Below are 26,669 nucleotides of genomic sequence, written 5' to 3' on the forward strand. Positions count from 1 at the left end.
GCCGAAACCTCCTGACCTACGTAGAGTCCCCGCCTTGTCTGCGACAGAGGACAGGTTCAACATGGCGGCTTCAGTGAGATGCTTTCTCCGCTCAGGAAAGGTATGAAATAACTACCAAAATACTGTTCTATGTGTTTTAATGATGTGTGACAGTAACGGCGTCTCTTTGTTTTCTCTTCTCCAGAATGCCGTGTCGGCTCTGGGACAGCGAGGGTTCCATAAAAGCGCTCCGGCCGCCGTACAGGTCAGTGTTAGCAGCTAGCATGCTAACTGTAGCTACAGCTAATACTCCAGCTGTTGTCAGGTTTTATTTGTTTTAAAGGCACAATTGTAATGACAAACTACAGTTGTCATTGTTAGTGGTAGCAAGTCGGACCATGTTCCACCTCTTCCTACTATAAATGTAATGGTTTCTGCCGTTGTCCGGTCACTGAGCAGAGATGTCACATCATGTCAAACAAAAATAGCTTTCATCTTGAATTCATCATCAATACGCAATATTTGGAATATATCCATCTAAATGATATTGTGTTGTACGACATTTTATTATAGTATATAATGCTGTTTTCCTATTCGATTGTCGTGTATTTACGATCCTATGTCATATTGCTGTACTATGCTATATGTTATAATATATCGCTACTTATGCCACACAGCACATCATACAGACTTTGACCTTGCGATGTTTTAATCCATATGCTCTTGAATATTCTAAATATATTTTTACTATATTCTTATACACTACTCATTTATTTATTTTACTCCCTCTGTTTATCTTAATTTGTGTCATTATGCTGCAGGAGCAACAAATACATTTATTTTATGGTGATCAATAAAGGTAAAGGTATACAAATTGTATACACATAGAATGGAATATGTGTTGCTGTAGTGGTTAAAAATACAAAATTGGAAGTAACTACTTCTACTTTTCTTACTTTGATTGCATTTCCTTAGAATTTTCTTTTCAGAGGGTTTAAATGCATCTTCTAGACTAGAAGAATAAATATTGCTGAAAACTGAAAAACAGCGTAGGCCTCATTTACTTGATGGCTTGGCATTTGAGAGACACGAGAATAAACGCTGTCCTCTGGCTTACGGTGTTGTTGTTGTTTCATCTAATTTCAGATGATGGTCCGTGATGCGCTTAACCAGGCGATGGACGAGGAGCTGGAGAGGGACGAACGGGTGTTCCTGTTGGGTGAGGAGGTGGCGCAGTACGATGGAGCCTACAAGGTAATTGATGCAGGAATCAGAGGATGAGTTTTATAAAGCAGGGCTTGTGCAGAATGTTAAAAGTTTGAAACGTTATTTTTACCATAATCTGGTGTTTCATCCACTCAGTCAATCGAAAACAAAAAATATTTTAATATTTGAAAATTCAAATGTTGTTACAGGTTGTTGTTATGTCCATCATTTTTGATTAATAATACAATTTTACTCACTTAGTAATTGTAAGGGTAATACTATGTGTTTGTGTGCGTGTGTGTAGGTGAGCAGGGGTTTGTGGAAGAAGTACGGAGACAAACGTATCATCGACACTCCGATCACAGAGGTGAGACTCTTTAACATTTGCCCTTCACAAATGTTCTCCTTTGTGCACTAAATGGAATCAGCTCTTGGAGTCATTTAAACAGTCCTTCCTAAAGACATTTCTTCGCTGGCTGACATCCCTCTCTCTCTCTCTATTGCAGATGGGGTTTGCCGGCATTGCAGTAGGAGCTGCTTTTGTGAGTTTCCTTTTTGTTTTTATCCATGGAAAGACTTCACTTAACATACACAACTCTCTGACAGTACAATAGCATTATTCCACTAGGTGTATTTATAACAATTTTAACTTAACTTTGAATGGTCTCTCACAACTACTTTACGTCTTGTTTTGTGTGAATCACACAACTCCGAAATCTGGTTATTGCCTATTGGGTCTAGCAAAGGAAGACCTGCTCCCACAGTGCTGGGCTCCGGCTCCACATATTATCATTTTGGTGAGGCAATTAAAGTAACATTTCTTTACTCCAATCACAACCGTCTTGTGAGGCGCAGCATGCAGTGACTTTGCCCTTGCAAAAATAAATAATGGAGGTAGAAGAAGTGGAAGAGGTTGGCTGGTTTTATCCAGCACTGTACATCCTGTTGTCAAGTAAATTGTCTTTTTTGAAGGGATCATTCAGACTTCATGAAGTGGGGATGTGTGTGGTACTTATATTGTAGCCTTTATTTATCCAGGTGAAATCCCATTGAGATCAACGATCTCTTTTCCAAGGGAGACCTGCACTCCGACTATACAGTATATAGTCGGAGTTTGACCTAGAGTATTCTAAGCACCAGCACAGAAGTAAATACATGTACTGCTGTGGATGGAGGCAGCAGCAAATACATCTAAGCTACCTGGATAAATCAACATCAGTTTAAATGTATGTCATATTTAGATTTTCTTTTTTACTGCGTTAACGTTAAGGGAACTGAAGCCATTATCAGTTAACCATCAAATTCACCAGACTGTTTTGACAAAAGAAATCAACAAAATAATTCAGATGCTGTATAGAGTAGTTCAGATTCACCACACAGTGTAGACCTGATCCTGTAGTATATCATTGTATGATCACAGCAAGATATACATTATCATAAAACAAATCAAATGCAAAATATGATACATTGTTACATTTGAAATATTTTACATTTGAATGAAGGTCGACAACAACATCATGCCTGATTATCTTCAGGAACTCTAACAATTACTACTTTTCTTTACTCTTTAACTAATATTCAACCTCTATCCCCTGCAGGCTGGCCTGAGACCGATCTGTGAGTTCATGACCTTCAACTTCTCTATGCAAGCCATCGACCAGGTCATCAACTCTGCAGCCAAGACGTACTACATGTCAGCCGGGCAGCAGTCGGTGCCCATCGTGTTCAGAGGCCCCAACGGAGCGTCCGCCGGCGTCGCTGCGCAGCACTCGCAGTGCTTCGCTGCATGGTGCGTTCACTTACACCCAGTACTGAAATGCAAAAAAGGACATTTTCTTAAGTATTGTTCTTCAGTACTATTTTGACTTGCCCTTCACTTGTGTTCTTTTTATCTCTACTCCACTCAAATTCATACAACGCTATTGCACTTTTACTCCACAACTCTACCTGCAACTACGATTTTACACTCATAGTTGCAAGGTACTTTTTTACAAATGACAGCAAATGATATGCTTAATAACATGATGATGTACTGTAATACTTATGTACGCAGTATTTTTCAAGTATTAACAATAATCGAAACATGACAAACTACAAGATTAAAATACTCTTTAATGTATTAGTTGGTGATAAATACAGAAAATACTTTCTCTATAAAGGGAACTTTTCATTCTGATACTTGTACATTTCAATGATAACATGTCTCTACTTCCACTTAATTATCATTTTGAATTCAGGACTTCTCATTGAGTATTTTTAGACTCTAGCATTTTGACTTTTACATAAGTAAGGAATTTGAGCACTTTTTCCACAACTGCTTGCACCTGATACTATTTTCGTTTGGCTTTTAATACTGTGTCCGTAGTTATTTATAGCTTTACTAAAACCTTCTAATACCTATTGTATCATTGTTAATACATTTTACTCACCCCCAAATTAATTGCTGAAAAACATGGGGAAAGAACTCTAGCAGTCAAATTTATGGAAAGGTGAATGTAATTCCCAAAGGATTATTTATCTTTTGCCGGTAGTAGAAGCATTTTAAGTAACAGTAGGCGTTCTGGGTCAGTATTTTTAAATATGAAAGCTTCTGTTGGGGTTTTTAAATCAATATATTTTTTTTCATGACATCTCCCCAAATAATCCTCATAACAGTTCCACTATTTAAATTAAATAAATGTATTATTTTCTTATCAAACTAACTTTTTTAAAAGTATATAACTAGTACCAGTGTGTTGGTGTATATTTGTTATTTCTATAACGTTATTAATATCCCCGGGTCAACACAAAGGACGCATGAATCTAAACGAAGCATCCATCACTGGAATCTAAATCTGTAAATACTCTTATACTAATATTCATTTTGTAGCCATGTCCTTTACTGTAACCGTCCAGAAATACCAGCTTTAAACCGAATCAATTGACAATAAAAAAAAAACGTGCAGAGCGTTCAAACTTGTATTCAGCCATAAAATGTGTCGATTAAGAATGAATCTTCAAACTTGTAGTCAGTGTGGTTGTTTTGATCATCTTGCAGGTATGGCCACTGTCCCGGTCTGAAGGTCGTGAGTCCCTGGAGCGCAGAAGATGCTAAAGGCCTCCTGAAGTCTGCCATCAGAGACAACAACCCTGGTGAGACAACAGAGAGAATCACCACTAATTTGAAGTAATGGGGGTTCATGTTTGTTTACTGAAGTAAGTGTGTGTGTGTGTGTGTGTGTGTGTGTGTGTGTGTGTGTGTGTGTGTGTGTGTGTGTGTGTGTGTGTGTGTGTGTGTGTGTGTGTGTGTGTGTGTGTGTGTGTGTGTGTGTGTGTGTGTGTGTGTTGCAGTTGTGTTCTTGGAGAACGAGCTGATGTACGGCGTTCCCTTCGAGATGTCAGAGGAGTCGCAGTCCAAAGATTTCACCATTCCTTTCGGCAAGGCCAAGGTCGAGAGACAAGGTGAGACTCGATGTTAAACCAAACTGGCAACCTCACTGTGATGAATCATCATAATGGCTCATCATGACAAATATCTCCAGCATGTAGATCAATATCGACCTCTTTGTTTTGTGTTTTAGTATCTTGTACGGTGACCTTGAGAGCCTTGAAATCATTATCATTATTATACTTTATTAGGATCACGATAAGGTATTCTTTCTGGGGACGACACACATACAGTAGAACACACTTTAGCCAAATAAACATCCTTACAACCAATAAACCGCTCACTTCAAAAAATGTAAATATACTGATTTATAAAACATAATTATAAGTAAGTTCGATGCGAGCTGGTCGTGAGAGATCTGTCGGAAAGAGCTGTGTTTCTAAATCCTCTTTTTTTTCTCCTCCTTCCTGTGTTTCAGGCACTAGTATCACTCTGGTCACTCACTCTCGGTATGTCAGTCACTGCCTGGACGCTGCTGCTGTCCTCGCCAAGGAGGGAATCGACTGTGAGGTAGAAGAAAGAGACACATCTGATGTTACCTGACTCCGGTGAGCTTTTGCGCAGCGGCCTGATAACTACTTCCTGTCTGTCTGTGTGTCAGGTGATCAACCTGCGGTCAATCCGCCCTCTGGATGTGGAGTGTATCGAGACCAGCGTGATGAAGACCAACCACCTAGTGACGGTGGAGGGAGGCTGGCCTCAGTTTGGGGTCGGGGCCGAGATCTGCGCCAGGGTCATGGAAGGTAATGGATGGATCGATAGATGAAATGTATTTATCCCAAATTGAGAAAATTAAATTAAAACAGCACGGCAGGATTTCAGGCATTGCATATGATTTCAAAATAGAAATAATATGTATAAATATGAACACTAGAAAGATGTATGTATACACAGTATAAAATACAAAGAAGTAAGCTGGATTACTGTTGAATCGATCGAACTACAACAACTAAAATATACATACATAGTATCATAAGACGATATCATTATACATTTGACAAGTGTCCAACGTAGTAGCTTTCCTTTTAATATTTTAAATGCAATCAGTATGATTTTATTACATACACATATTCACAGCTGTTGCACTTCATTGGACCCATTTAAAGATTGAGTATGTTAGGTGTCTCATAATTTAAAACTAAATTGTAAAAGGATCGAAGTCGAAAGCAGGCTTAGCGATTCCCCATAATCTTTTTTCCACTTAACTGTTAAGCTAACAACACGAAATAGTGTGGGCAGCTTTTGGTTTCCTACTGTTGAAAGTACTTTTTTCAGTTAAATGATGCTGAAAACAGTCTCCCTTTAAACGCTATTACTTAACTTAAAATCCTAAAGCGCCCTCCGCTGATGATGTGAAATATCAACAGTGAGTGTGGAGAACATTTAAGGGCAAAGGATAATATAACATATTTTAACCTCCTATGTGTGTTTTTAAGGTCCCGCCTTCAACTTCCTGGACTCTCCGGCCACCAGGGTGACGGGCGTCGACATCCCCATGCCGTACGCCAAAATCCTGGAGGACAACAGTCTGCCGCAGATCAAAGACATCATATTCTCTGTCAAAAAGACCCTCAATGTCTGAAACACACACACAAGACAAACCCACCTGAACCCTCTATGTCTTGTTCACACAGACGATGGAAACATCGCCTGGTAAAACGTTTGAACCATGTGTAAATATAGCCAAACGGTCCCCTTTTAAAAACGCTCCAGATTGTAATGTTTTTTTCGCCAGGTGTTGGTCAATGAAGCGCACAATTCTCTTTCTGCAGCTGCAGCAGCGGACACACAGGGTCGATCAAATATTCGTCTGTTAGTCGCTCACACATTTGACAGAACTCTGTGTGGCACTGGCTGCTCTCTCCACTTCTCCTTCAAAATAAAAGTTGCTATATCCTGTAGGGTTTCTGTGTTTCTAAGGAAGTTTGGTAACAACAACACTGCTGAATTTGATCCTGCAAGCTTTCAAAATGTAGACTTGCAGACTGATGAAAACTTCCTTCTCTTGTAGTTCTGTTGTTATTAAACTCCATTATATTTCTAACTACCAAAAAATGTCATATTCAGTCTATTAACTGAACTTCCTCACACTGACTCGAGTTTGTCTCTAAAGAATCAAAGTGCAGAAAGAGAATAGTAGAGAATATTTATTGTAGCTGCAGCAGCTCTGTGGATGTTTTTGTTGCTGTAAATGAATCTGTTACAGAAATAAAAACCTTTCAACCCTTCATGCTGCTTCATTCTTTCTGGTTTTCATGCATTCATCTTTAGATTGCATAAAGCGTTTTAGAGCAGTAGTTTTATTTTTAGCAACGTACAATTGTTCAAAAATCTATTGTATTAACTAGGCAACATTTATTATAACTGACAGATAGTATGATGTCAATTACAGAAAATAAGACTCAAAAGGGAAATAAACTATTTTTTTCTAGAAACCGCACAAGAGTTTGGTGTTGGGAATATCTGAAGTTGTTTCCCTGATAACTAAAGATCTAAAAAAAATAAGTGGATAAAAAATACATGCAGAGCTGCCAACATTGTGTTATAGAAAGTAGTAGCATGCCGAGCGGAGGAAGGCAATTTTTTTTCCGGCGGGGGGTCCGAGGTCCGCCGAAGCCCCCAGAATGCCCCCTTATTTCATTTTTACTTTACTTATTTCTATTTATCTTTTGTATTCAACTGTTTCTATTTTACTGTAAATTGTATGTATATATAGTTCCCTATTCCTTTTCCTATCACCCTGCTGCTATAACATGTGCAATTCCCTTACAGGATTAATAAAAGTTATCTTATCTTATCTTATCAGAAGCCAGAGACTTTACATGCTCTGAGATGCAATCTAGGTCATATTAGGACATGTTTTTCTGCAAAGTAAATTTTTTGTGTATAATTTCTCCTTTTCCCTGTACTGTTGCACACAATTAAACACCAACATACACAAAAAAATATTTTTATTAACCGAACAGAATTCATCATGAAACAATACTGAACAATAACACATGAAAAACCTGTACACAGCCTTTTTTAGAACAGAGTTCAACTCAAGGGAACCTTTGGCTGTGACATGACCATCTGATCAACCTCTCACTTTAGATGGTCATAGGTTGCTGACTTGGCCTTGGCAAGAGTTGTCTTGGAGTACGCCTGCTTGTAGCAGACAGACCCCTTTGCCACCATGAATTGTTTGTGGGTAATGAGGTTACTCAGGGTCTCCATTCCCATACTAGGTCTGAACTCCGTTCTGTTTTTTGTGACAAGACTGAAGATGCGTTCGCAGTCTGCATTGGAATGGAAGATGCAGAGGATAGCCAGCATTACCTTGCAGAGTAAAGGGTACTTGAGATGGCCATTTCCATCCTTCAGCTGACTCATCAGGTGCCACTGTGTGTCTGGTCTGTCACAGCTGGTGATGCTTTCTGGCAGAGCATCGGTTTGGTAGGTCATGAATTGACCCTCAAGCTTGTCCATCTCCTCAGCATTCATCTTCAAGCAGGGGAATCTGCCTGTGAAGTACCTCACAGAATTGAACTCTGCGCTGTCCCGTGCAGACATGTCAGCCACAGAAGCATTCCGTAACACTGGGTCATCATAGGGAAACTTCTTCACCATGTACTCAACAGCCTTCATGTAGAATGCCCGCACAGCGCTGAAGACCTGGGCCAGCTGCAGCTCCTCAAGCTCAGGGTGATCTGCTATGAAGTCTCTGGTGTTTTGCCCAATGAACAAGGTCTCATTGCTCTTCTGGTTGCTTGGTTCCCTAAATGGTACCTGGTGAACCTTAGCAGCTGCATTAATCACCTGAGGCTTCACAAATCGGTTCAAGAGATTCTTCAGCTGTGTGGTCAAAGTCCTGTGTAGTACTTGTATGCAGGGTTTGTCTAGCTGCAGCAGAGTGTTGGCCTCATCAAATATCGGCAGGACCGCACTCAGAAAGTAGCAGTAAAGATGGAATGTTGGGTCCTGCAGATGTTGACATGCCCTCTGCACTCTCTGTTGTGCCCCTGTCTTGGGCTGAGTGGGTGCAGTGCTAGATGTCTTGGGCTGAGTGGGTGCAGTGCTAGATGTCTTGGGCTGAGTGGGTGCAGTGCTAGATGTCTTGGGCTGAGTGGGTGCAGTGCTAGATGTCTTGGGCTGAGTGGGTGCAGTGCTAGATGTCTTGGGCCGAGTGGGTGCAGCGCTAGATGTGTTGGGCTTTGCCGTTGCAGTCTTGGGCTGTGTGGTTGCAGCTGCTGGTGTTTTCTTTCCCTGACTGAATTTGGCTAGGTTTTGTTGGCGAAAGAGATAGCCTGCCAAATCAAACTGAGAATTGTCCTTGCTGCCGTTACTGTGGGTTGATGTGTCCTTGCTAACACTGTGGGTGGACTTGTCCTTGCTGCTGCTCTGCGTGGACTTGTCCTTGCTAACACTGTGAGTGGTCTTGTCCTTGCTGCTGCTCTGCGTGGTCTTGTCCTTGCTGCTGCTCTGCGTGGATTTGTTCTTGCTGCTGTGCCCAGACTGTTCTGACTCAAAGTATTGCAGCAATGCAGGCCACTGCTGCAACAACCTGGCGATGCATTTATCTAAAGAGAGCCACCTCGTACTTACATGTTTAACAATCTTTCTCATTTCCACTCCACACAGATCCTGAAATTTCTTCAGTCCCTGTTTCCTCTTGCTGGATTTGTCTAGGTAGAAGTATATGTCCACCAGCAGCTCTTCAATGGACACTGGAAGCTGAGCAGCAGCTTTTTCTGCAGCTAGATGAATTAGATGGCACGGGCATCCCAGCACATATACTGCACTGTTTTTTTTGTTGATGTAGCCTGCCGTGCCAGCTTTGAGTCCCTGCATCACCATGGCATTATCTGCCCCAAAACTCATGCAGTTGTCCCAGGATATGCTACGTTTCTCAAGTTCATTGTCAATGAGTTTGAATATGTTCTGCCCAGTAGATGCCTCATGACACTCTGGCAAAGATAGCAGTACTGTCAGAACACGCCCAAGTCCTCGATCAAAGTACTTCACAACAAGAGGATACAGCTTACAGTCTCCATAGTCAGTGCTCCCATCCGTGGCTAGGGAGTATGGAGCTGTCCTCATTGCCTCCGTGATCACAGACGCATCCTCCTTGGCAAGGGCTCCAACAATGGCGCTGCTCTTTGTGCGACCAGACCCATACTTTCCTGCAATTGCAATCACAAAAATATTGAATTGTATTATCATGATTATACTCTAGATTACACAGAATTGCAGAATTACAATCATGATATTAATCCTCTGTAGAGTAAGTTGGCCTAGGCTATTTTTTTTTCACCTTTACATAAAATGAAAAATGTTTATCAGAATGATACAGTATCAGTATAAATTAGCAATCATTAATTTGCAAGATTTAAATCAGATTATCAACCAGGGCAGTACTGTAACTGTTTTATATAGGCTAGTCTGTACAGATTGTAGAGTGTATTGTGACAGTATACAGATATAAATCTATGCCTATGAATGCTTGAGATGAATTGAGGCTATTTGTCATTTGAGCCTTACCAGCGATTTTCGAGTCCGGAAACATCTTTTTCACCAGTGGCCCGATGTGGTCGGCCACCGCGATCGGGATGTTGTGTTCCACCAGAAAGTCCACAGCGAGCACTTCGGCATTTATGACACTGGTGTCACTGTCAACCGTAAAGAAGCCCGCGATGGGCCTTGTAGCTTCCACTGCCGCCTTGTATGACGTGTGTTTAGCAGTCCTGGTGTGCTTTTCAACGTCGTGTCGGCCCCCATGCCTCACGCTAAAATCTGCCTTACACAACATACAGTAAGCGTGGAAGTCGTCCAGCTTCGACCGGGTGATGGTCGGCCATTCTGCGTTATATTCTAGCTTGAAGCGCTGTTCAGAAATTCGCCGCTTTTTCGGCGGAGGACAAGTACGTTCACCATCCATTTTTGATAGACTTCAACTGACAGCTCGCTCCGCGATTTCGCGGGCATAGTGTATTCACGAATTATCATTGGTCCATTAGAAATTAAGATAATAAAAACACAACACATATGTTAAATTATATAATGAAATAAAACAGATATTAATATTTTCTACTTATCTGTGCTATAAATGTAATTTTTGTATGATTCCAATTATCTTAAATAATTTTATAACCAAAATAGCTGAATTTGCTCGTGACCTGTTCAAACCAGTCTATGGTTCAAACAGAGAGGAGACAAGCGGGGTAAGGCAGCAAAGAGCGGCGCCTCACGTCAGATTGAGCAATCCCTCACAAACTGGATTAAACGCATGCCTTTTTCTCTCATTGTCTGTGAAATGTTTGTAGACACTCGTATTATGTCCTTTCTATCCATTGAGTAGGTAATGTATTTTAGGTAGGCCTATGTGTTGTAGTCTTGCTGATCTGACATAAACCCGCGGTGAAAAAGCAGAGGGGAGGCAAACAGTAGGCTATCTCTGTCTCAATGAGGAGGGCGTGCGAAAGCCTGGACACTAGACTCCATTAATCACTTCACGTCCCGATTTACTGAGATCATTGCTTGAGCTAAAATGCTTGTTTCATACGACGGGACAGAAGATAACTCGATCGACCAGTCACAGTGTGATTGTCTATGTTAGACGGCACGCGCCGTTGAATTTAAGAGAAAGGCTAGCGGAGCTAGTGAGAAATTAGCACCTCCTGTATAATGCCTCCCTGCTCTGTAACAAAGATGCTAGTGAGGAAATATCCCCTCCTGTATAATGCCTCCCTGCTCTGTTACAAAGATGCTTGATGGTTTTACCCCGATATATATATGTAACAGTATGTAACCATAATGATTTACCCCGATGAATCTGCCGCAGGTGTTTTAATGTTTAATTACCATATGTAAGGGTTCGTGCACAGAGGGGATTGTCGGGAAAGAGATGGCTGTTTGAGGAAGCTCCCATTTATTAACATTTCAACAAACAAGTTGCATATTTGCATAACGTATTCAAGTGTTAGCATTTATTGCAATAGTAGCTACAGAACATGTACTGTGCTGTGTAAACTGTACTGTATCACATAGTGTTTCAGACACACAAACTTTTCAACTTTCAAAATTAAACGGTGCGCTCCCAGCGCACGTACCGGCAGTGATCTAGAGCAGCGGTTTTCAACCAGTGGTACGGGGACAAACTGTCTCGCTCTCGTAATGTCTGTCTGTCTTGCTCTCGTTCTGTCTCTCGTACCACTCTCGGTTCCACTTTTACTTTTGCGCGCTACCTGTCTCACTCTTTTCCGACCTCCAGCTTTTCCTGCTGGAACCCGCCGCTTAAAGGTGGGGGTCCGCGGACCGGCCATAGAGCCCATAGAGTTAAAGGTGTTGGCCGTTAGCTGTAAAAATCCATAGATTAGCCGCACCGTTACATAAGCCGCAGCGTCGAAAAATGGGAAAAAAGGCGCGGCTTATAGTCCAAAAAGTACGGGTATGTTTTAATATACTCTATTGACTTCACATATTTTTCACATAGGCCTATCTGACTCTGAAAGCCAGCTACGAACCTCACCGCACGGCACTGGTCTACATGAATAGAATTCTTCATCAACAGCGGGAGCCAAAACAGCATAGCATCCTGGTAACAGTAGTGAGGGCATTACAAAAAAGAAGTACAGCCGATCCTATTGGCTCTTTGCCAACGCAAGGGACGAATCATAAAACGGCTTATATGTGAGCTTTAGTGCTGGTTGGATGTCAACACATGCACGAGGCTGCCAGCTCACCGATTCATTTTTCGATTTGTTAGGTAATGCGTAGGATATTCAAGTCAAGCGTAGCGGCGTAATTAGGGCCTGGAAATCGTATCTGCTACGCCAAAATCGTGTATGTTGGCAGCTCTGTACATGTTACACTAACGTATTAACTGCTGCAGAAACCCTCCTCTCTACTCTCTCATCCTCTCTGGACTCTCTGTCGTCTCACATCTCGGCAGGCTCGTCAGTCCCCTCCTGCTCCCTGGCTAAATGACGCACTGCGTGCTAATAGAACCATCCTTCGGGCAGCAGAGCGGAAACGGTGGGAATCCAAGCACCATGACGACCTCCTAACCTATCAGGCTCTCCTCTCCTCTTTCTCTGGTTCAATCTCTCAGGCAAAAAGCACTTTCTTTCAAGATAAGATCCAATGTTCCTATTCCAATCCCCAAAAACTATTTTCTATCTCCTCGAACCCCCCAGAGCCCCTTCCCCCTCCTCCCTTCTTCCAAGCGACTTTGTTAACTACTTTGAAAAAGAGGTTGATGATATTCGCTCTTCTTTTACCGCCCTACCACCTGTCCTCTGGACCCAATCCCCTCAAAAAACCTTCTTCAGACTATCGCTCCTGATATTCCGATATAGTCCGATGTTATAAACTACAGGCCTGTCTGTCTCTCTCCTCCCGTTCCTGTCTAAAACACTTGAACACGCTGTCTTTAAACAACTCTCCTGTTATCTCCATCAGAACAACCTTCTGGATCCGCACCAGTCTGGTTTCAAGGCAGGTCACTCAACAGAAACTGCTCTGCTTGCTATTCACTGAGGAACTGCACACTGCTAAAGCAGCCTCCCTCTCCTCTGTCATCATCCTTCTGGACCTGTCTGCTGCATTCGACACGGACACGGTGAACCATCAGATCCTCCTTCGCACTCTCCACGAACTTGGAGTTTCAGGCTCTGCACTTTCCCTCCTCACCTCATACCTCAAGACCGCACCTACAGGGTAACTTGGAGAGGGTCCGACCCTTGTCAATTATCAACAGGGGTCCCTCAGGGCTCTGTCCTCGGTCCCCTCCTCTTCTCTCTGTACACAAACTCGCTCGGATCTGTCATTAGCTCACATGGTTTTTCATACCACTGCTACGCTGACGACTCCCAATTAATTCTGTCCTTTCCCCGCTCAGAGACCCAGGTCGTCGCACGCATCTCTGCTTGTCTAACTGACATCTCTCAGTGGATGTCTGCTCACCACCTCAAGCTCAAGACGGAACTGCTTTTTCTTCCGGGAAAAGATTGTCCTACTCTTGACCTAACAATCAACATCGGCCCCTCTGTTGTTTCCCCGACTCAGACTGCAAGGAATCTGGGTGTGACCCTAGATAACAAACTGCCCTTCACTGCAAACATCACTACAACAACCCGCTGCTGCAGATACACTCTTTACAACATCAGGAGGATATGTCCCCTCCTGACGCAGAAAGCAGCGCTGGTTCTGGTCCAGGCTCCCGTAATTTCACGCCTAGACTACTTCAACTCCCTCCTGGCTGGTCTACCTGTATGTGCCATCCGACCTCTGCCGCTGATTACATTACCTTTCCCTTGTTAGACGCTTTTATCCAAAGCGACTTACATACATGCAGTACTGTGGGCAATCCCCACAAGAGCAATTTGGGGTGAAGTGTCTTGCCCAGGGACACAACGACATGCCGACTGCAGTGGGACTCGAACTTGCTATCCTCTGATTCAGAGATCAGCGCACTAACCCACTGAGCCACAGCTACTCCAGAATGCAGCAGCTCGCCTGGTCTTCAACCTTCCTAAATTCTCCCACACCACACCGCTCCTCCGCTCCCTTCACTGGCTTCCAATAACGGCTAGAATCCACTTCAAGACACTGGTGCTTGCGTACCATGCTGCGAATGGATCTGGCCCTTCCTACATCCAGGACATGGTTAAACCATACACCCCAGCACGTGCACTCCGTTCTGCATCAGCCAAACGGCAAAACAGGTTGGATTGCAATCCTGGCTCCAAAATGGTGGAATGAGCTCCACATGGACATCAGGACAGCAGATAGCTTACACATCTTCCGGCGCAGACTAAAAACTCATCTCTTTCGACTCCACTTCGAGCAATACAATGAAAAAAATATATTTGAAAGAACATATTCAGTTTTCAGAGAAGTCATTTTAATATCAGCTTCTTCTGTCCCTCTCCACCCTGAATGCTCCATGGTTCTTCCTCTTTAATGTGCAGGGGGAGAAGTATGTTGAGAATTATGAAATTACGACTGGGCGATATAAAAAAAATTCTAATATCATCATATTTTGGTCCAAATACACAAGTTATTGAGCCGTTTCCGCTCTACATCCTGAACTCCTCCCTTCGATGCAATGCACTTCCGTTTTGGCGGACTGGGTTTGTTTTGCTAGCTAGCTCCGTTGTGCCGACAAAGCACTGATATCGCAGAGACAAAGAGGATATAACAATTACAACATGAAGAAAAGTGGTTCGGGAACTACGTGTGCGGTAGTTGGTTGCAATCACTCGAGAAAGCACCTGAACGAGTGGTTAGATAGAGAGTGCTACGACCACAAACCAGCAGCCAGCACCCAGCCATGTTGTTCATTAAATACAGATAAACACAACAAATACTGCATGCATTGTATTTTTTAATATTATATATGAATATTTTCATAGTGATGTAATTGTGTGGGCTGCTTTTATATTTTAATTTGTAATACCTGTTAGGATTAAACATGTGATCTTTCTTGTTGAAGCCATTTCTTTAGTTTCCTCTAAACAATTAATTAATTCAGTGTTATTTATGTACAGTATGAGCTTAATATGAATGATGAACTGTGTTAAAAGAAATTGTAGCACTCTAAGGAACATATGAAATGCAATAATGCAATAACAGTGCAATAATGAAATTAAATTACATCAAACTTTATTTTCACTCAAACAGTACAGGCACATATGATATATTGCACAGCATAAAGAGATCATGTAAATTGTGCATTATGTAAACAACAGACAACTGTTGGCTCCTGTGGGCATGACCTAAATAAGGCAGTTTATTTTGGTTTTAAAATGCTGAGATATTTACTGCAGAACTGTAACCTTCCCTCAACAAAATCGTCAACAATTTTCGGGAGCATGTGGGCAAAGTAGAATGTGCGCAGTCTTATGATATGCCTTCAGACTGTCCATTGCTTTTCCATCTATTGCCATGGATTGAACGAAGTAGGAGCAAATTTTGCTGTACGTTATGCTGGGCCACGTCGTCATGTTATCCTCCCAGTTTTGCACTGAATTCGGGTGGGGGAGAGTAACGCCATCTCCAGTCAAAGAAGTAGAATCGTGTTCCCAAGCTAGCATCACTGTTAGCATCGAAATCGCTGTGTTTACACCAGTGCCCGTCTGACTGTTTACACCGGTTTACACCGACAGACGCTGTGCAAAAGACTTCCGGCGGAAATGAAGTGCATTTGTGTAGGGTTATGGCGCTACCCGTGGTTTGGCGCGTAAACTTGTCTATACCTTGCTATCGATATTGTGAGGATGTTGCATACGTGTGTGTATATTGTCTAGGCCTGGGCAATATATCAAAACTATATTTATGTGACTAAATCATTTCTTAGATTATGGATATCAGAATATCCTATAGTGTTGTCTCCTGGTTTTAAAGGCTGCATTATTAAATGTATGTCATTCTCTGAATTGATCAGACTATTTGTCATGACCCTAGTTTTTAGTTTAACTGTTTCCTTTTTTATTTTGAAGTTTTCCCAGTCTGTGTCATGTCTGTTTTTACTTTCTATGTTTTCCCGCCTGTTAGGATTGTCCTTTTCTGGCCTCATAAATTCCACCTTGTTTCCCATTAGTCCTGAAACCACCTGACCTCCCGTGTTCCTGCACTATTCCTGCTTTTCTGTTTAGTCATTGTTGAATGCTTGCATGTTGTGTACCGTAAATTCTGTTCTGTTTCTCTTGCCTGGAAACTAATGAATTATGTTAAAAGCTCTCGTTCCCTGCACAGCCATGCATTCAGGTCCACCTTGCTTCCCTTCACGTGACAGAAGACTTTATCCAAGATATGAAAACAGCAGATGATCATTGAGGACTTTCCGGGCTATACTGTATATACTGGCTATACTGGGCTTCTTAAAGGAACAGGAGTAGAAGTGAAAAGTAGAAATACAATGAAAGTAGGCTACTCAAGGTACAAGTAAATCTAGATTATATATGTACTGTAGGGGAGAAGGGGGTAAGTTGAGCCGGTGGGTAAATTGAACCACCACCTGTAACCAGGCAACGCCTTATAGTTGTAATCAAGTGACCTATAATTATGCAAGCTCCTCCCATTTCTCATTGCCTGTGAAAGAGAGATGCTCATTGTGGTCTGGTAAGTAAACATTTTTACAAAAAAACGTTTTTTGCTTGTCAAATTTAATTTTCTAGATGTCGGCTGTCATGTAAAAAAAAAAGTATCCAGGTTTAAACACATATATTGTATATGTTGATGTGTTGGCAGCATATTAAACCATGTGAATCATTAAGCTAAAGATGACTCTGAATTGTAATGCTAGGCTATTTTTTCTAAAATGGTGGCTATGGGGTAAACTGAACCATGGGCCTTGGGGTAAATTGAGCCAGTTTTTCAATGGAGAAGTGAATGAAAGTAGGCCAAGTTGATAATAAGAGCTCATTGTAGGCTACATTTAAAGTTGAATTTACCCTGTGTTTGATTGGTAAGATGTATGCAATTGTATCACCATTTGTATGATTACTTTTCCTTTTAACATGTTAAAAGAAAATCTATCAATTCAATCGAAATGTATATAAAAATTATTTGAAAAACTAAGCTTGTATTTGGTTTGTTATTTATTGTTTATAGTTACCTTTAAGATGTGTTGTAGGCAGTGTCGGTAACTAATAGCGTTACTAGTTACCTATTACCATTAAGGCCCCGGCCCCACGAGGACGCATACGGCTAAACGCATAGGATTAACGCAAACGCAAAAAAGCTTCTGTCCACACCAGGGGCCGTATTCACAAAGCATTTTATCTTACCGCTAGGAGTGCTCCTAACTCGCGCTAAAACATTTTACGTAGGAGTTTTTTCTTAAAAGTTATTCACAAAGCCGCTGAGACCTACTCATACTAAGGATACATCACTAAGAGTGAACTAAGAGTGACGCGCCGTTGCTATGGATTACGTTGATTCTCGTGCATGAGTTTAGAAGCGGTCAGTACGGTGATTGATTGTTCAGAGCAGGCGGTCTCGGTGAAACTCATCCGCAACATCCCACAAACGAGCCCACTAAATCACCGAAAAACAAGGAAATAGCCTAGGCTAGAAATGTATTCCTATCAAATAGGAATACACGCATGATGACAAGTTTGTGCAGACCACGATAATGACGTTGTATATGCACGTTAAAGAGAGAGAGCAAACAATAAAATACGTAAATTGCATTAAATCAAGGAGGCAATTAAAAGCACCCTGCAAACTATTATCCAATGAGCATATTTCCAGCACTTAAACACTTTCAATAACAGCCCATACCGCCGTTCAAGTCCCCCTATCATGATGAATGAAAGTGAAGACAAAGTTAAACGCAAGTGACACCCAACTGGTACATGGTGCCTCTCAAAAAGCTGCCTCAGACCGCTCTCCATTAAAATACGCGAATCATGGGTAGATCCAGGCCACTTTGCAACAACATCAAGAATGTTAAAAGTTGCATCAAACACAATCTGCGTGTTGATGGAATGTACTTTCTTTCCATTGACGAACACGTCCTCATCTTTTGATGGCGCAATTATTTTTATGTGCGTCCCGTCAATAGCATAGTTGGCTTTGATCCTGTGTAGTTGTTGATTGTCCAAAGGAAACCGGATAAACTGTTGAATGATATGTGGTCTAGAGAGCGCGTTGATGGTTTGGTTTATGGCACGGCTGACTGATGGTTGCGATATTCCTAAATCGTCGGCATTGCAAAGTTGCATTTTCCCTGTTGCTAAATATCGTAGTGTTGCCAAACATTTTATTTCCGGACTAATCGGGTTATTGCTGTTAGTCGGGGATGTTATTGCATCCCGCACTAATTCCACAACAAGTTTCATACCCTCACGATTTAGCCTATATCTCTTGATCAATTCACAGTCTTCCATTGTCTCCAAAACATTTCGTCTAGCAGCCATTTTCAGATTCTTTGTGAATAGGTCTTACTGAGTTAGGAGTCCTCTCGAGGACTTTTAAGCTCTCCTAAACTTAGGTGCTACTTTTAGGCCTAAAATACTTTGTGAATTGCTCTTAGTGAATAAAATTAGGAGTCCTAAATGTAAGACTGACACGCCCATTATGTTTAGGAGTTTCTCCTAAATTCGCCAGTTAGAAGCTACTTTTAGCCCTAAGATCCTTTGTGAATACGGCCCCAGGGGCGGATCTAGAAAAATATTCATGGGGTGGCAAGAGGGTGGCAGGAGAATTTGAGGGGTGGCATCCCCTGGCAGAAGTATATGCTGATTTAATCGCAGTCATATCAATCAATGTTAACTTGGAAAGCCACAATATTTATTTTAACTGAATAACATTTGGTGACATTATTGTGGCACATCACTAAAGCCTTAAATATAAATAAATAAGGTGGCAGACTTAATTTAATGAATTTTAACTGAACAATAACTGAATGAGTTGTTTTCACTCTTCGACCAGCAGGAGTACCAATGTATGCAGACTGCTGCAATAAGTACATTAATTAACTGTCTCATCGATGTTTGTCTGAATGAATATGATACTATTAACAGGGGTGCACATAACTGGTACGCAGGTACGCATGAGCGGCAACAATCCGACATGCGTACCGTCTCTTGTGTCACAAAGCGCATTTGCGTACCGACGTACTTGTGAAGCTTTTCCAGAAGGCGGTTAGATCACCGGACGACAGAGTCGGTCTCCGTGTGCACAGACAGAGCTGCTGTTAACGTTGGTCTGTACAACGGAATTGTGCCAAAACTACGCCAACCGGCTGTGGAGGGAGACTCCCCCCCTTCACTGGAGAACTGCGCTAAAACAGCTGATCACAACGGTCACACTCTGTGGTCACAGAGTACTAGCCCCCCCGTCCCCGTCGACTTTCCTGAAGTACTCCACAACCACCGCCCCCCCCCCCCCCCCCCCGTTGACGTTCGTGATACAGAGGGCTTCATCAAATAACTTTGAGTGGAGCCAGAAGTTGGAGTACCAAACACTGACTCCAGGTACTCATCTGAGTACCTCACTGAGAAAGTTATGAGCACCCCTGACTATTAACAATCATATTATTCCTATCAGCTGTCAATCACTGTTATCATTCACATATTCAGTGTTATTATTAAATAAACTATATTTGTTGGAGGAGTTAATGATGAATGTTCCTCAAGATGCTTGCTCACCCTCCTTAGTAAGTAATTACTATCATATATCAAAAGATTCAAAGGAACAGTTCAGCGCCCCACAACTTCATTGCAAACAGTTACAACCTGGACTTTACATCAGAAAGAACAAACATTAAAGAAGCGACTAACTGCATCAGTTAGGGTTAAAATAAAAAACGTGTATTCAGCTAAAACATATACATCGCTGCAGTAAGTTATTATCCAGTGGAAAGCCCTTACCTACTGGCCTAGTTCAATCAAAGTGGTTACTTTTTTTTTGCAGGGCAGTGACGTTTTATTTGACTTTCTCAGGACTTAAAACTGTTTTTTGGGGGCAGACCCCCGCAAAGAAAAACATATATGAACACACGTAAAGTCATCATCTTAACAGTTTGTTATGCTCATTGAGTCATCCGTGAGCAGAGCATCACATTGCCATGCCTATAACAGCTGAATGTGGCGATTACCATCTTGTTCAGCAAAACGCCTCACAAACTTATTAAGATTTAAAGCTATGGTGCGTTTTGATTCAATGCTGAGTACAGCCTGAAGAACATAGAGGATAAAAAAATAATAATGTCACAACAGGACTTAGAAAAGCTTGTCCATGCTTTTATCTTTAATAGACTCGACTACTGCAATATAGTGTATTCACAGGGCTGACACAAAAATCCATCAGAAAACTGCAGCTGATTCAGAACGCTGCTGCACGTGTCCTCAATTACATTAAAAGAGTGGATCACATCAGTCCGGTTCTGAAATCTTTACATTGGCTTCGAGTCGGCCAAATAATTGATTTTAAAGTACTATTGCTAGTTTTTAAATCATTACATGGTTTAGGACCAAAGTATATTGTTGAACTCCTACATAATTACGAGCCATCAAGGTGCCTCAGGTCTTCTGGGACGCGTCTGCTATCGGTTCCGAAAGTAAAAACAAAACATGGAGAGGCAGCATTTAGCTATTATGCCCCGACAATCTGGAACAAACTACCCAAATCATGCACGTCCGCAGAAACGCTTACTATTTTTCAAACCGAGACTAAAAACATATCTCTTTGGCTGCTTTTCATTGAGCTGCTCATATTCACACTACAGTATGCCTTTTAAACATGTATTGTATACCTGTGGTGTTTATTTGTATTATTTTATTATCTTTGCTTTGTAATGCCTGTTGTAAAATTCCATTATATAGGCCAATGGGTTTTTACTGTATGTATTCCTAAAAAGTATTTTCAATTGTTTTGAAAAGCACTTTGAATTGTCGCGTACAGAAAAGTGCTATATAAATAAACTTGCCTTGCCTTGCCTTACAGCCAAACTTGACAGGCTCTTCTCTGTCATTGTAGACCGCAAATACCTCATTCCTTCCGTCTACTTGGATCCAAAATGCTTCTGGTTTTGCGCTGTCCCCCGTTCAAATGAAATCGCCGCCAATCATATTTCCAGGCTCGTGCCAGGGCCAGGGGAGGGGTTACAAGGCTCGCGTCTTGTGCTGCATTCACTTGCACTCGGACATCAGAGATTTTCTCTCATAAATGTCCGATGAGCCACAACTTTTCTTTCAAAACGAAGCTGCCAACTGGGGTGTCAGCCATACTTGTCAACCCTCCCGATTTTGGCGGGAGACTCCCGATTTCATTGCCCTCTCCCGGTTTCCTCCCGGGGTCATATTTCTCCCACATTTCTCCCGATTTCTGACAAAATCATATTTACTCAGGACTGTTTCCGCTCGGACTTTAATACAGCTACACCATTGTTTGGTTTCCATGGTAACATGTCTCTTTAGTAGCGCGCGCAACTCAAAGTCTGAGAGAGTGAGGAAGATAGTCACAAAAAACAGAACAAGAATCGACAACTACTCTACTCTCTGCTCACTCCTTTCCTGTAAAATAGGTCCAGCCCACACATATGCTCCATCCAGGATGGTGCTACAGGCCGCAAGGCATTGCACTTAGAACTACAATAAGCATGTTAATGTTAATCGAACAGCTCCGGCGATCCACTAGCACCCACCCCCCCCCCCCCCATTTTGCAATGCTCCCGATTTCTGAGGTCTGAAGGTTGGCAAGTATGGTGGCAGCCGCCACCCCGTGCCACCCCGTAGAACCGCCACTGGTCCAAATGCAATATTCACCGGATGGTGTCTGTCCACACAACCCAGTCTCACGGCATTTCGTGTTCACCAACACGATTTTTAATCTATTGATTCGTGTTCACCAACACTATTTTCCCCTTTTTTTCGTGTTGCACAGCACGATTTTAAAAGCAATGTATTTCTATTGGTAGTCTCACGACATTACGTGTTATAGGAAGACCGGAAGCTGTGTGGTTCATAAAAGCATGTTCTTACTCAATATCAAGCCACAATTATTGCTTTTATTTTAAATCGTATAATTTCAGACTTTTGTTGCCGTCTGTGAGGAAAATAAATGGGGCTGAGAGCCTCAGGATACTGAAATCTGTATATATGTAAATCTTTTTTTCCTTCTAATTTGTTATTCTTTTCAAAATAACACACTGTTATTTACTCACCAATAACACACAATTATCCTTGTTTTTATTTATTTGTTTAATTCCATAATCTCTGGTTTTTTTGGCGTCCGTCAGGAACTGAATTTCAAAATAAAAATAACCGGAAACAGATGTACGCATTTCGAGTTCAGGATGGCCGAAGACACTACACTACCCATAATACCCAGCTATCGTTTAGGACTACAGTCCCCGTGATTAATCTTCAAGCTCTGGGATTGGATGTTGGAATGGCAGTGCGCCAAGGTTACGCCGAGCGTCAAACAACTGTTTGAAATGGAACGAAACCACGGCAGACTATCCAAAACTGGAATCGAACGCCCCCCCAGGACTACACATGCTATGGGACGTCTCTACTGAACGTTTTCGTTTTCCCCACAATTAGAAGTTGCCAGTATTAAACACATTGGTGTTATCAAATGTAAAACATATAATTAATAAATGGGTGAAAATCGCTTGTGTCCATAATGCGCAGCATTAATATATACCCACATGACAGCTCATTGTTACTTTGTAATTCTACTCCACTACAATTCAGAGGTTAACCTGGTATTTTTACTCCACTACATTTATTTGAGTTACTTTGCAGATTCTGATTAATGATGTGAAATATAAACAACCCTTAAAGCAATCTTTAGTTACACCTGAGTAAAATTCAGGGAAGGTGATTGTCAAGTGCCAACAATCAGGAGAGATATTTGATAGTTGGTGCTTGAGAAGACTAAACATTTATCTGCAATTGACATGAATGGAAACGAGTAATAAAGTATATTCATTACTCGTTATTCTCTACTAATAGTTCATTAAAGACTGTATAATGGCTATTTTGCACATCCCTTTCAAGATTTCAAGATTTTCAAAGGTTTATTGACATATCATAATACACAACTGTGTATGAAATGAATGAAAGACTTGGGTCACAGGTTCCTCAACAGCACATTACAAGACATCTATCAATATGTGTGTACCACCATGGTAACACCACCATTAAACTGTAGTATTCTGCACATTTCTTATACTATCTACATACATAAGAGTATAATTCATATGTATGATATCAGTTAAAATAAGTGCTTCAACATAGTCAACATTGCAGGAAAGCAATATATTAGACGTTAAGTAGTTTGTCAGGCTTAATATTTATCTGTAGATACCCCCAAAGCTTTTTTCTTATTTAAAAGAAGACCTTAATCTAAAGTATTATTTAATGTTTGAATAAATGTTAATTCGTTTTTCTGTTTTGCACATCCTCATATTAATATCTTTGTACATCCAGCACTAAACTGTTTTATTGTAGAGATCACTTACAGTATCTTCTTGATTTTTTATATTCTATATTTCTATCACAGACCTTCTACTTTCCCCCGATGAAAGTATGTACTCTTAATATTTTTTTTAATCAAATATAACACATAAAAACAATAATTCAATAACATGCTTTAACCACTAGGCGGTGCACACAGCCATAATAACTTTTTATTATTAGTGTAGGACACTTATGTATGTACAACATCTGAAGATGTGTAGTTTTATTCATGCTTTCACATAATTTTACAGCATATTGCTATACTATTTCAGACTCAGTATTTACATTCTTATATTCAAAGAAAATCAGTAATATCTTAAAAAACTACAAGTCCTTTTATATCAGCTGTGCACCGTTATGGTGTAAATATAACCTATCTACCAATTGGATCAAATGTAAAAGTCAGCCGAATTAGTGTTGATACTGCAAGGAGACGAATTGTGTGAAGAAAAATGTAAGATGTTGTTTAATTGTTGATATATATATATATGATCCACGTCAAGTCTTCAGTTTCGGCGGCATTTCTTCCAGTTTTTCCAAAGGTCTTCTCATCAGGGCTCTATAAATAAAGAACTACGGCAGATCTGTTATATTTAATGCAGCCGAACCGTGTATTACAATGCCGTTATGTGATGACTTTCAAAGAGAAAAGCAAGAACACACGGAATTAAGTATTATTTTATTCTTTTAAAATGTTTTCCGGATTTCATATCATATAAACACCAAATCCCAGCATGCACTGCGGCTAAAACATCCAATCGGCGAGCTTAAACCATAGCTGAGGATCTTGGGTAATCGCTCGAAATGCATACGTCTGTTTCCGGTTATTTTTATTTTGAAATTCAGTTCCTGACGGACGCCAAAAAAGTCAGAGATTATGGATTTAAACAAATAAATAAAAACAAGGATAATTGTGTGTTATTGGTGAGTAAATAACAGTGTGTTATTTTGAAAAGAATAACAACTTAGAAGGAAAAAAAGTTTTTCAAATATACAGATTTCAGTATCCTGAGGCTCTCAGCCCCATTTATTTTCCTCACAGACGGCAACAAAAGTCAGAAATTATACAATTTAAAAAAAAAGCAATAATTGTGGCTTGATATTGAGTAAGAACATGCTTTTATGAACCACACAGCTTCCGGTCTTCCTATAACACGTAATGTCGTGAGACTAGCAATAGAAATACATTGCTTTTAAAATCGTGCTGTGCAACACGACAAAAAGGGGGAAATCGTGTTGGTGAACACGAATCAATAGATTAAAAATCGTGTTGGTGAACACGAAATGCCATGAGACTGGGTTGGTCCACACGGGACAGCTCCGTTTAGCTCCAACCGCTGGAGAAGCTGCTGTCCATATGCAGGAACCAGCCTGTACGTGGCGCTGTAACTTCCTCCACAAAAGCAGCGAAGAAGCATGGCTGTCATGGTCACCCTTCTGTTTATTCTCCGCGGTGGCATGGGTGGGGGCCGAGGGAACCGGGCAGTTTTTCGCCAGTCAACGTGTATTAAAGTTTAAATCTTCAAAATTATAAAAGTGCAGGTCAAAGGTCTTCTTTGCTATTTATTGAGCTTTAAAACAAATGAATAACGACTCTATATAATAATAAAATACATGGAGCCTCTCTTTTTCCTCTTCTGACAGCGTCAGTGTCTGTCTCATGCCGCAGCTGATCCAGTAATGTGAGTGACCCGACAGTAAAAATAATCATATTTATAACTAGTTTAGGTAGTTTGTTTGAGAGGTAATTAAAATAGCTAAGGGTGATGATCTGACTTGAAGTGTGTGTTTTGCTCCGTTCACCGCTGCATCACAGCGGGAGGAGCTGCAGGGTGAGCAGAGCTGCGTGTCTCCGTCCTGTCAGATTAGACTTCCCTCGCGTTTATGTCCATATCGAGGGGAAGATAAATAATCTGAATTCAGTGTGCAGTTTACTTTGCCGCGGGGGTGAGCAGCAGGGGTTGGGAACACTTGTTTTCACACACACACACACACACACACACACACACACACACACACACACACACACACACACACACACACACACACACACACACACACACACACACACACACACACACACACACACACACACACACACACACACACACACACACACACACACACACACACACACACACACACACACACACACACACACACACACACACACACACACACACACACACACACACACACACACACACACACACACACACACACACACACACACACACACACACACACACACACACACACACACACACACACCAGCGAGAGCAGCAGCGCGATAAAGCGATAAAGGACGCAAAAAATATTACGGTAAAATGTAAACTGTGTGCTGGACAGAAAGCATTGTCCACATCGAAAAACAGCAATGCCAATCTCCTGAAGCACAAGTAATGTACATGGGGCTATAAAACTAGTCGCCAAAGACCCCACCGTTTCAACCACCGGCAGTGACCCAAATGGAGAAACACCATCTAAACAGCCAAAAAACGATTTTTTAAAATCGCCACATGTCACCCAGTCCACTAAATAGATTGATTGTCAGGTATGTTGTTGAGGACATGCTGCCCATCGCAATGGTCGAGTCTGTTGCCTTCAGAGAACTAGTCAGCAAAATACCAGTGAAAGCATTTCATTTTCAATTTTATTGTTACTATTTTTAAAGTAACTTGTTACAAGTTACTTTTTAAAAGTAATTTGCCCAACACTGGTTGTAGGCAGGGGCGCCGACAGGGATTTTGGGCCCCATGAAAATATATCACATTGGGCCCCACCACCAGGCACAGGCCACTTTGTTACCTTATAAATGACCTCGAGGGCCGTACCAAATGGTCTAGTGGTCCGTATACGGCCCGGGGGCCGGAGGTTCCCCACCGCTGCTTTAATATAATAACATTAGTATTAATATCATAACCAAAGTGTCGGTGATTAACATTTAATTTACCTAATACAGACTGATCACTGAACGCTTCAAACTTTCCATCATCCAAATAGACTAAAAGCAGTTTTTTGTTTTATATAGATCATTGGCTATGTGGGAAAATACTGTGTTTGAAATGTATAATTAAAATTAGATGTTAGCATTTTGTTTT

At 41.3% G+C, this 26,669-nt stretch overlaps 2 protein-coding genes and 1 long non-coding RNA gene across 3 annotated transcripts in view; 1 reads left to right on the top strand and 2 right to left on the bottom strand.

Annotated features, from left to right (window-relative positions):
• Positions 1-6,840, top strand: pdhb (pyruvate dehydrogenase E1 subunit beta). Its single transcript, XM_079682934.1, has 11 exons — positions 1-100; positions 185-244; positions 1,126-1,233; positions 1,490-1,552; positions 1,692-1,727; positions 2,784-2,974; positions 4,223-4,317; positions 4,516-4,626; positions 5,031-5,122; positions 5,214-5,355; positions 6,049-6,840. Exons 1-11 carry the CDS (start codon positions 62-64, stop codon positions 6,192-6,194), a joined length of 1,083 nt encoding a protein of 360 aa, XP_079539060.1. The 5' UTR covers positions 1-61; the 3' UTR covers positions 6,195-6,840.
• LOC307040266 overlaps positions 3,280-26,669 on the bottom strand; it is a 26,324-nt gene continuing 2,934 nt past the window's right edge. Inside the window, exon 2 of the long non-coding RNA XR_013808473.1 lies at positions 3,280-4,314. This is a non-coding gene — a long non-coding RNA (uncharacterized lncRNA). The remainder of the gene's footprint in view (positions 4,315-26,669) is intronic.
• On the bottom strand, positions 7,547-12,757 carry LOC307040263 (uncharacterized protein). The gene is made up of 2 exons (XM_079682932.1): positions 10,133-12,757; positions 7,547-9,774 (listed from the first exon to the last, which is right to left on the bottom strand). Exons 1-2 carry the CDS (start codon positions 10,527-10,529, stop codon positions 7,697-7,699), a joined length of 2,475 nt encoding a protein of 824 aa, XP_079539058.1. The 5' UTR covers positions 10,530-12,757; the 3' UTR covers positions 7,547-7,696.

Source organism: Notothenia rossii (assembly GCF_949606895.1).
Source record: "Notothenia rossii genome assembly, chromosome: 5".
Classification (NCBI taxonomy): Eukaryota; Metazoa; Chordata; class Actinopteri; order Perciformes; family Nototheniidae; genus Notothenia; species Notothenia rossii.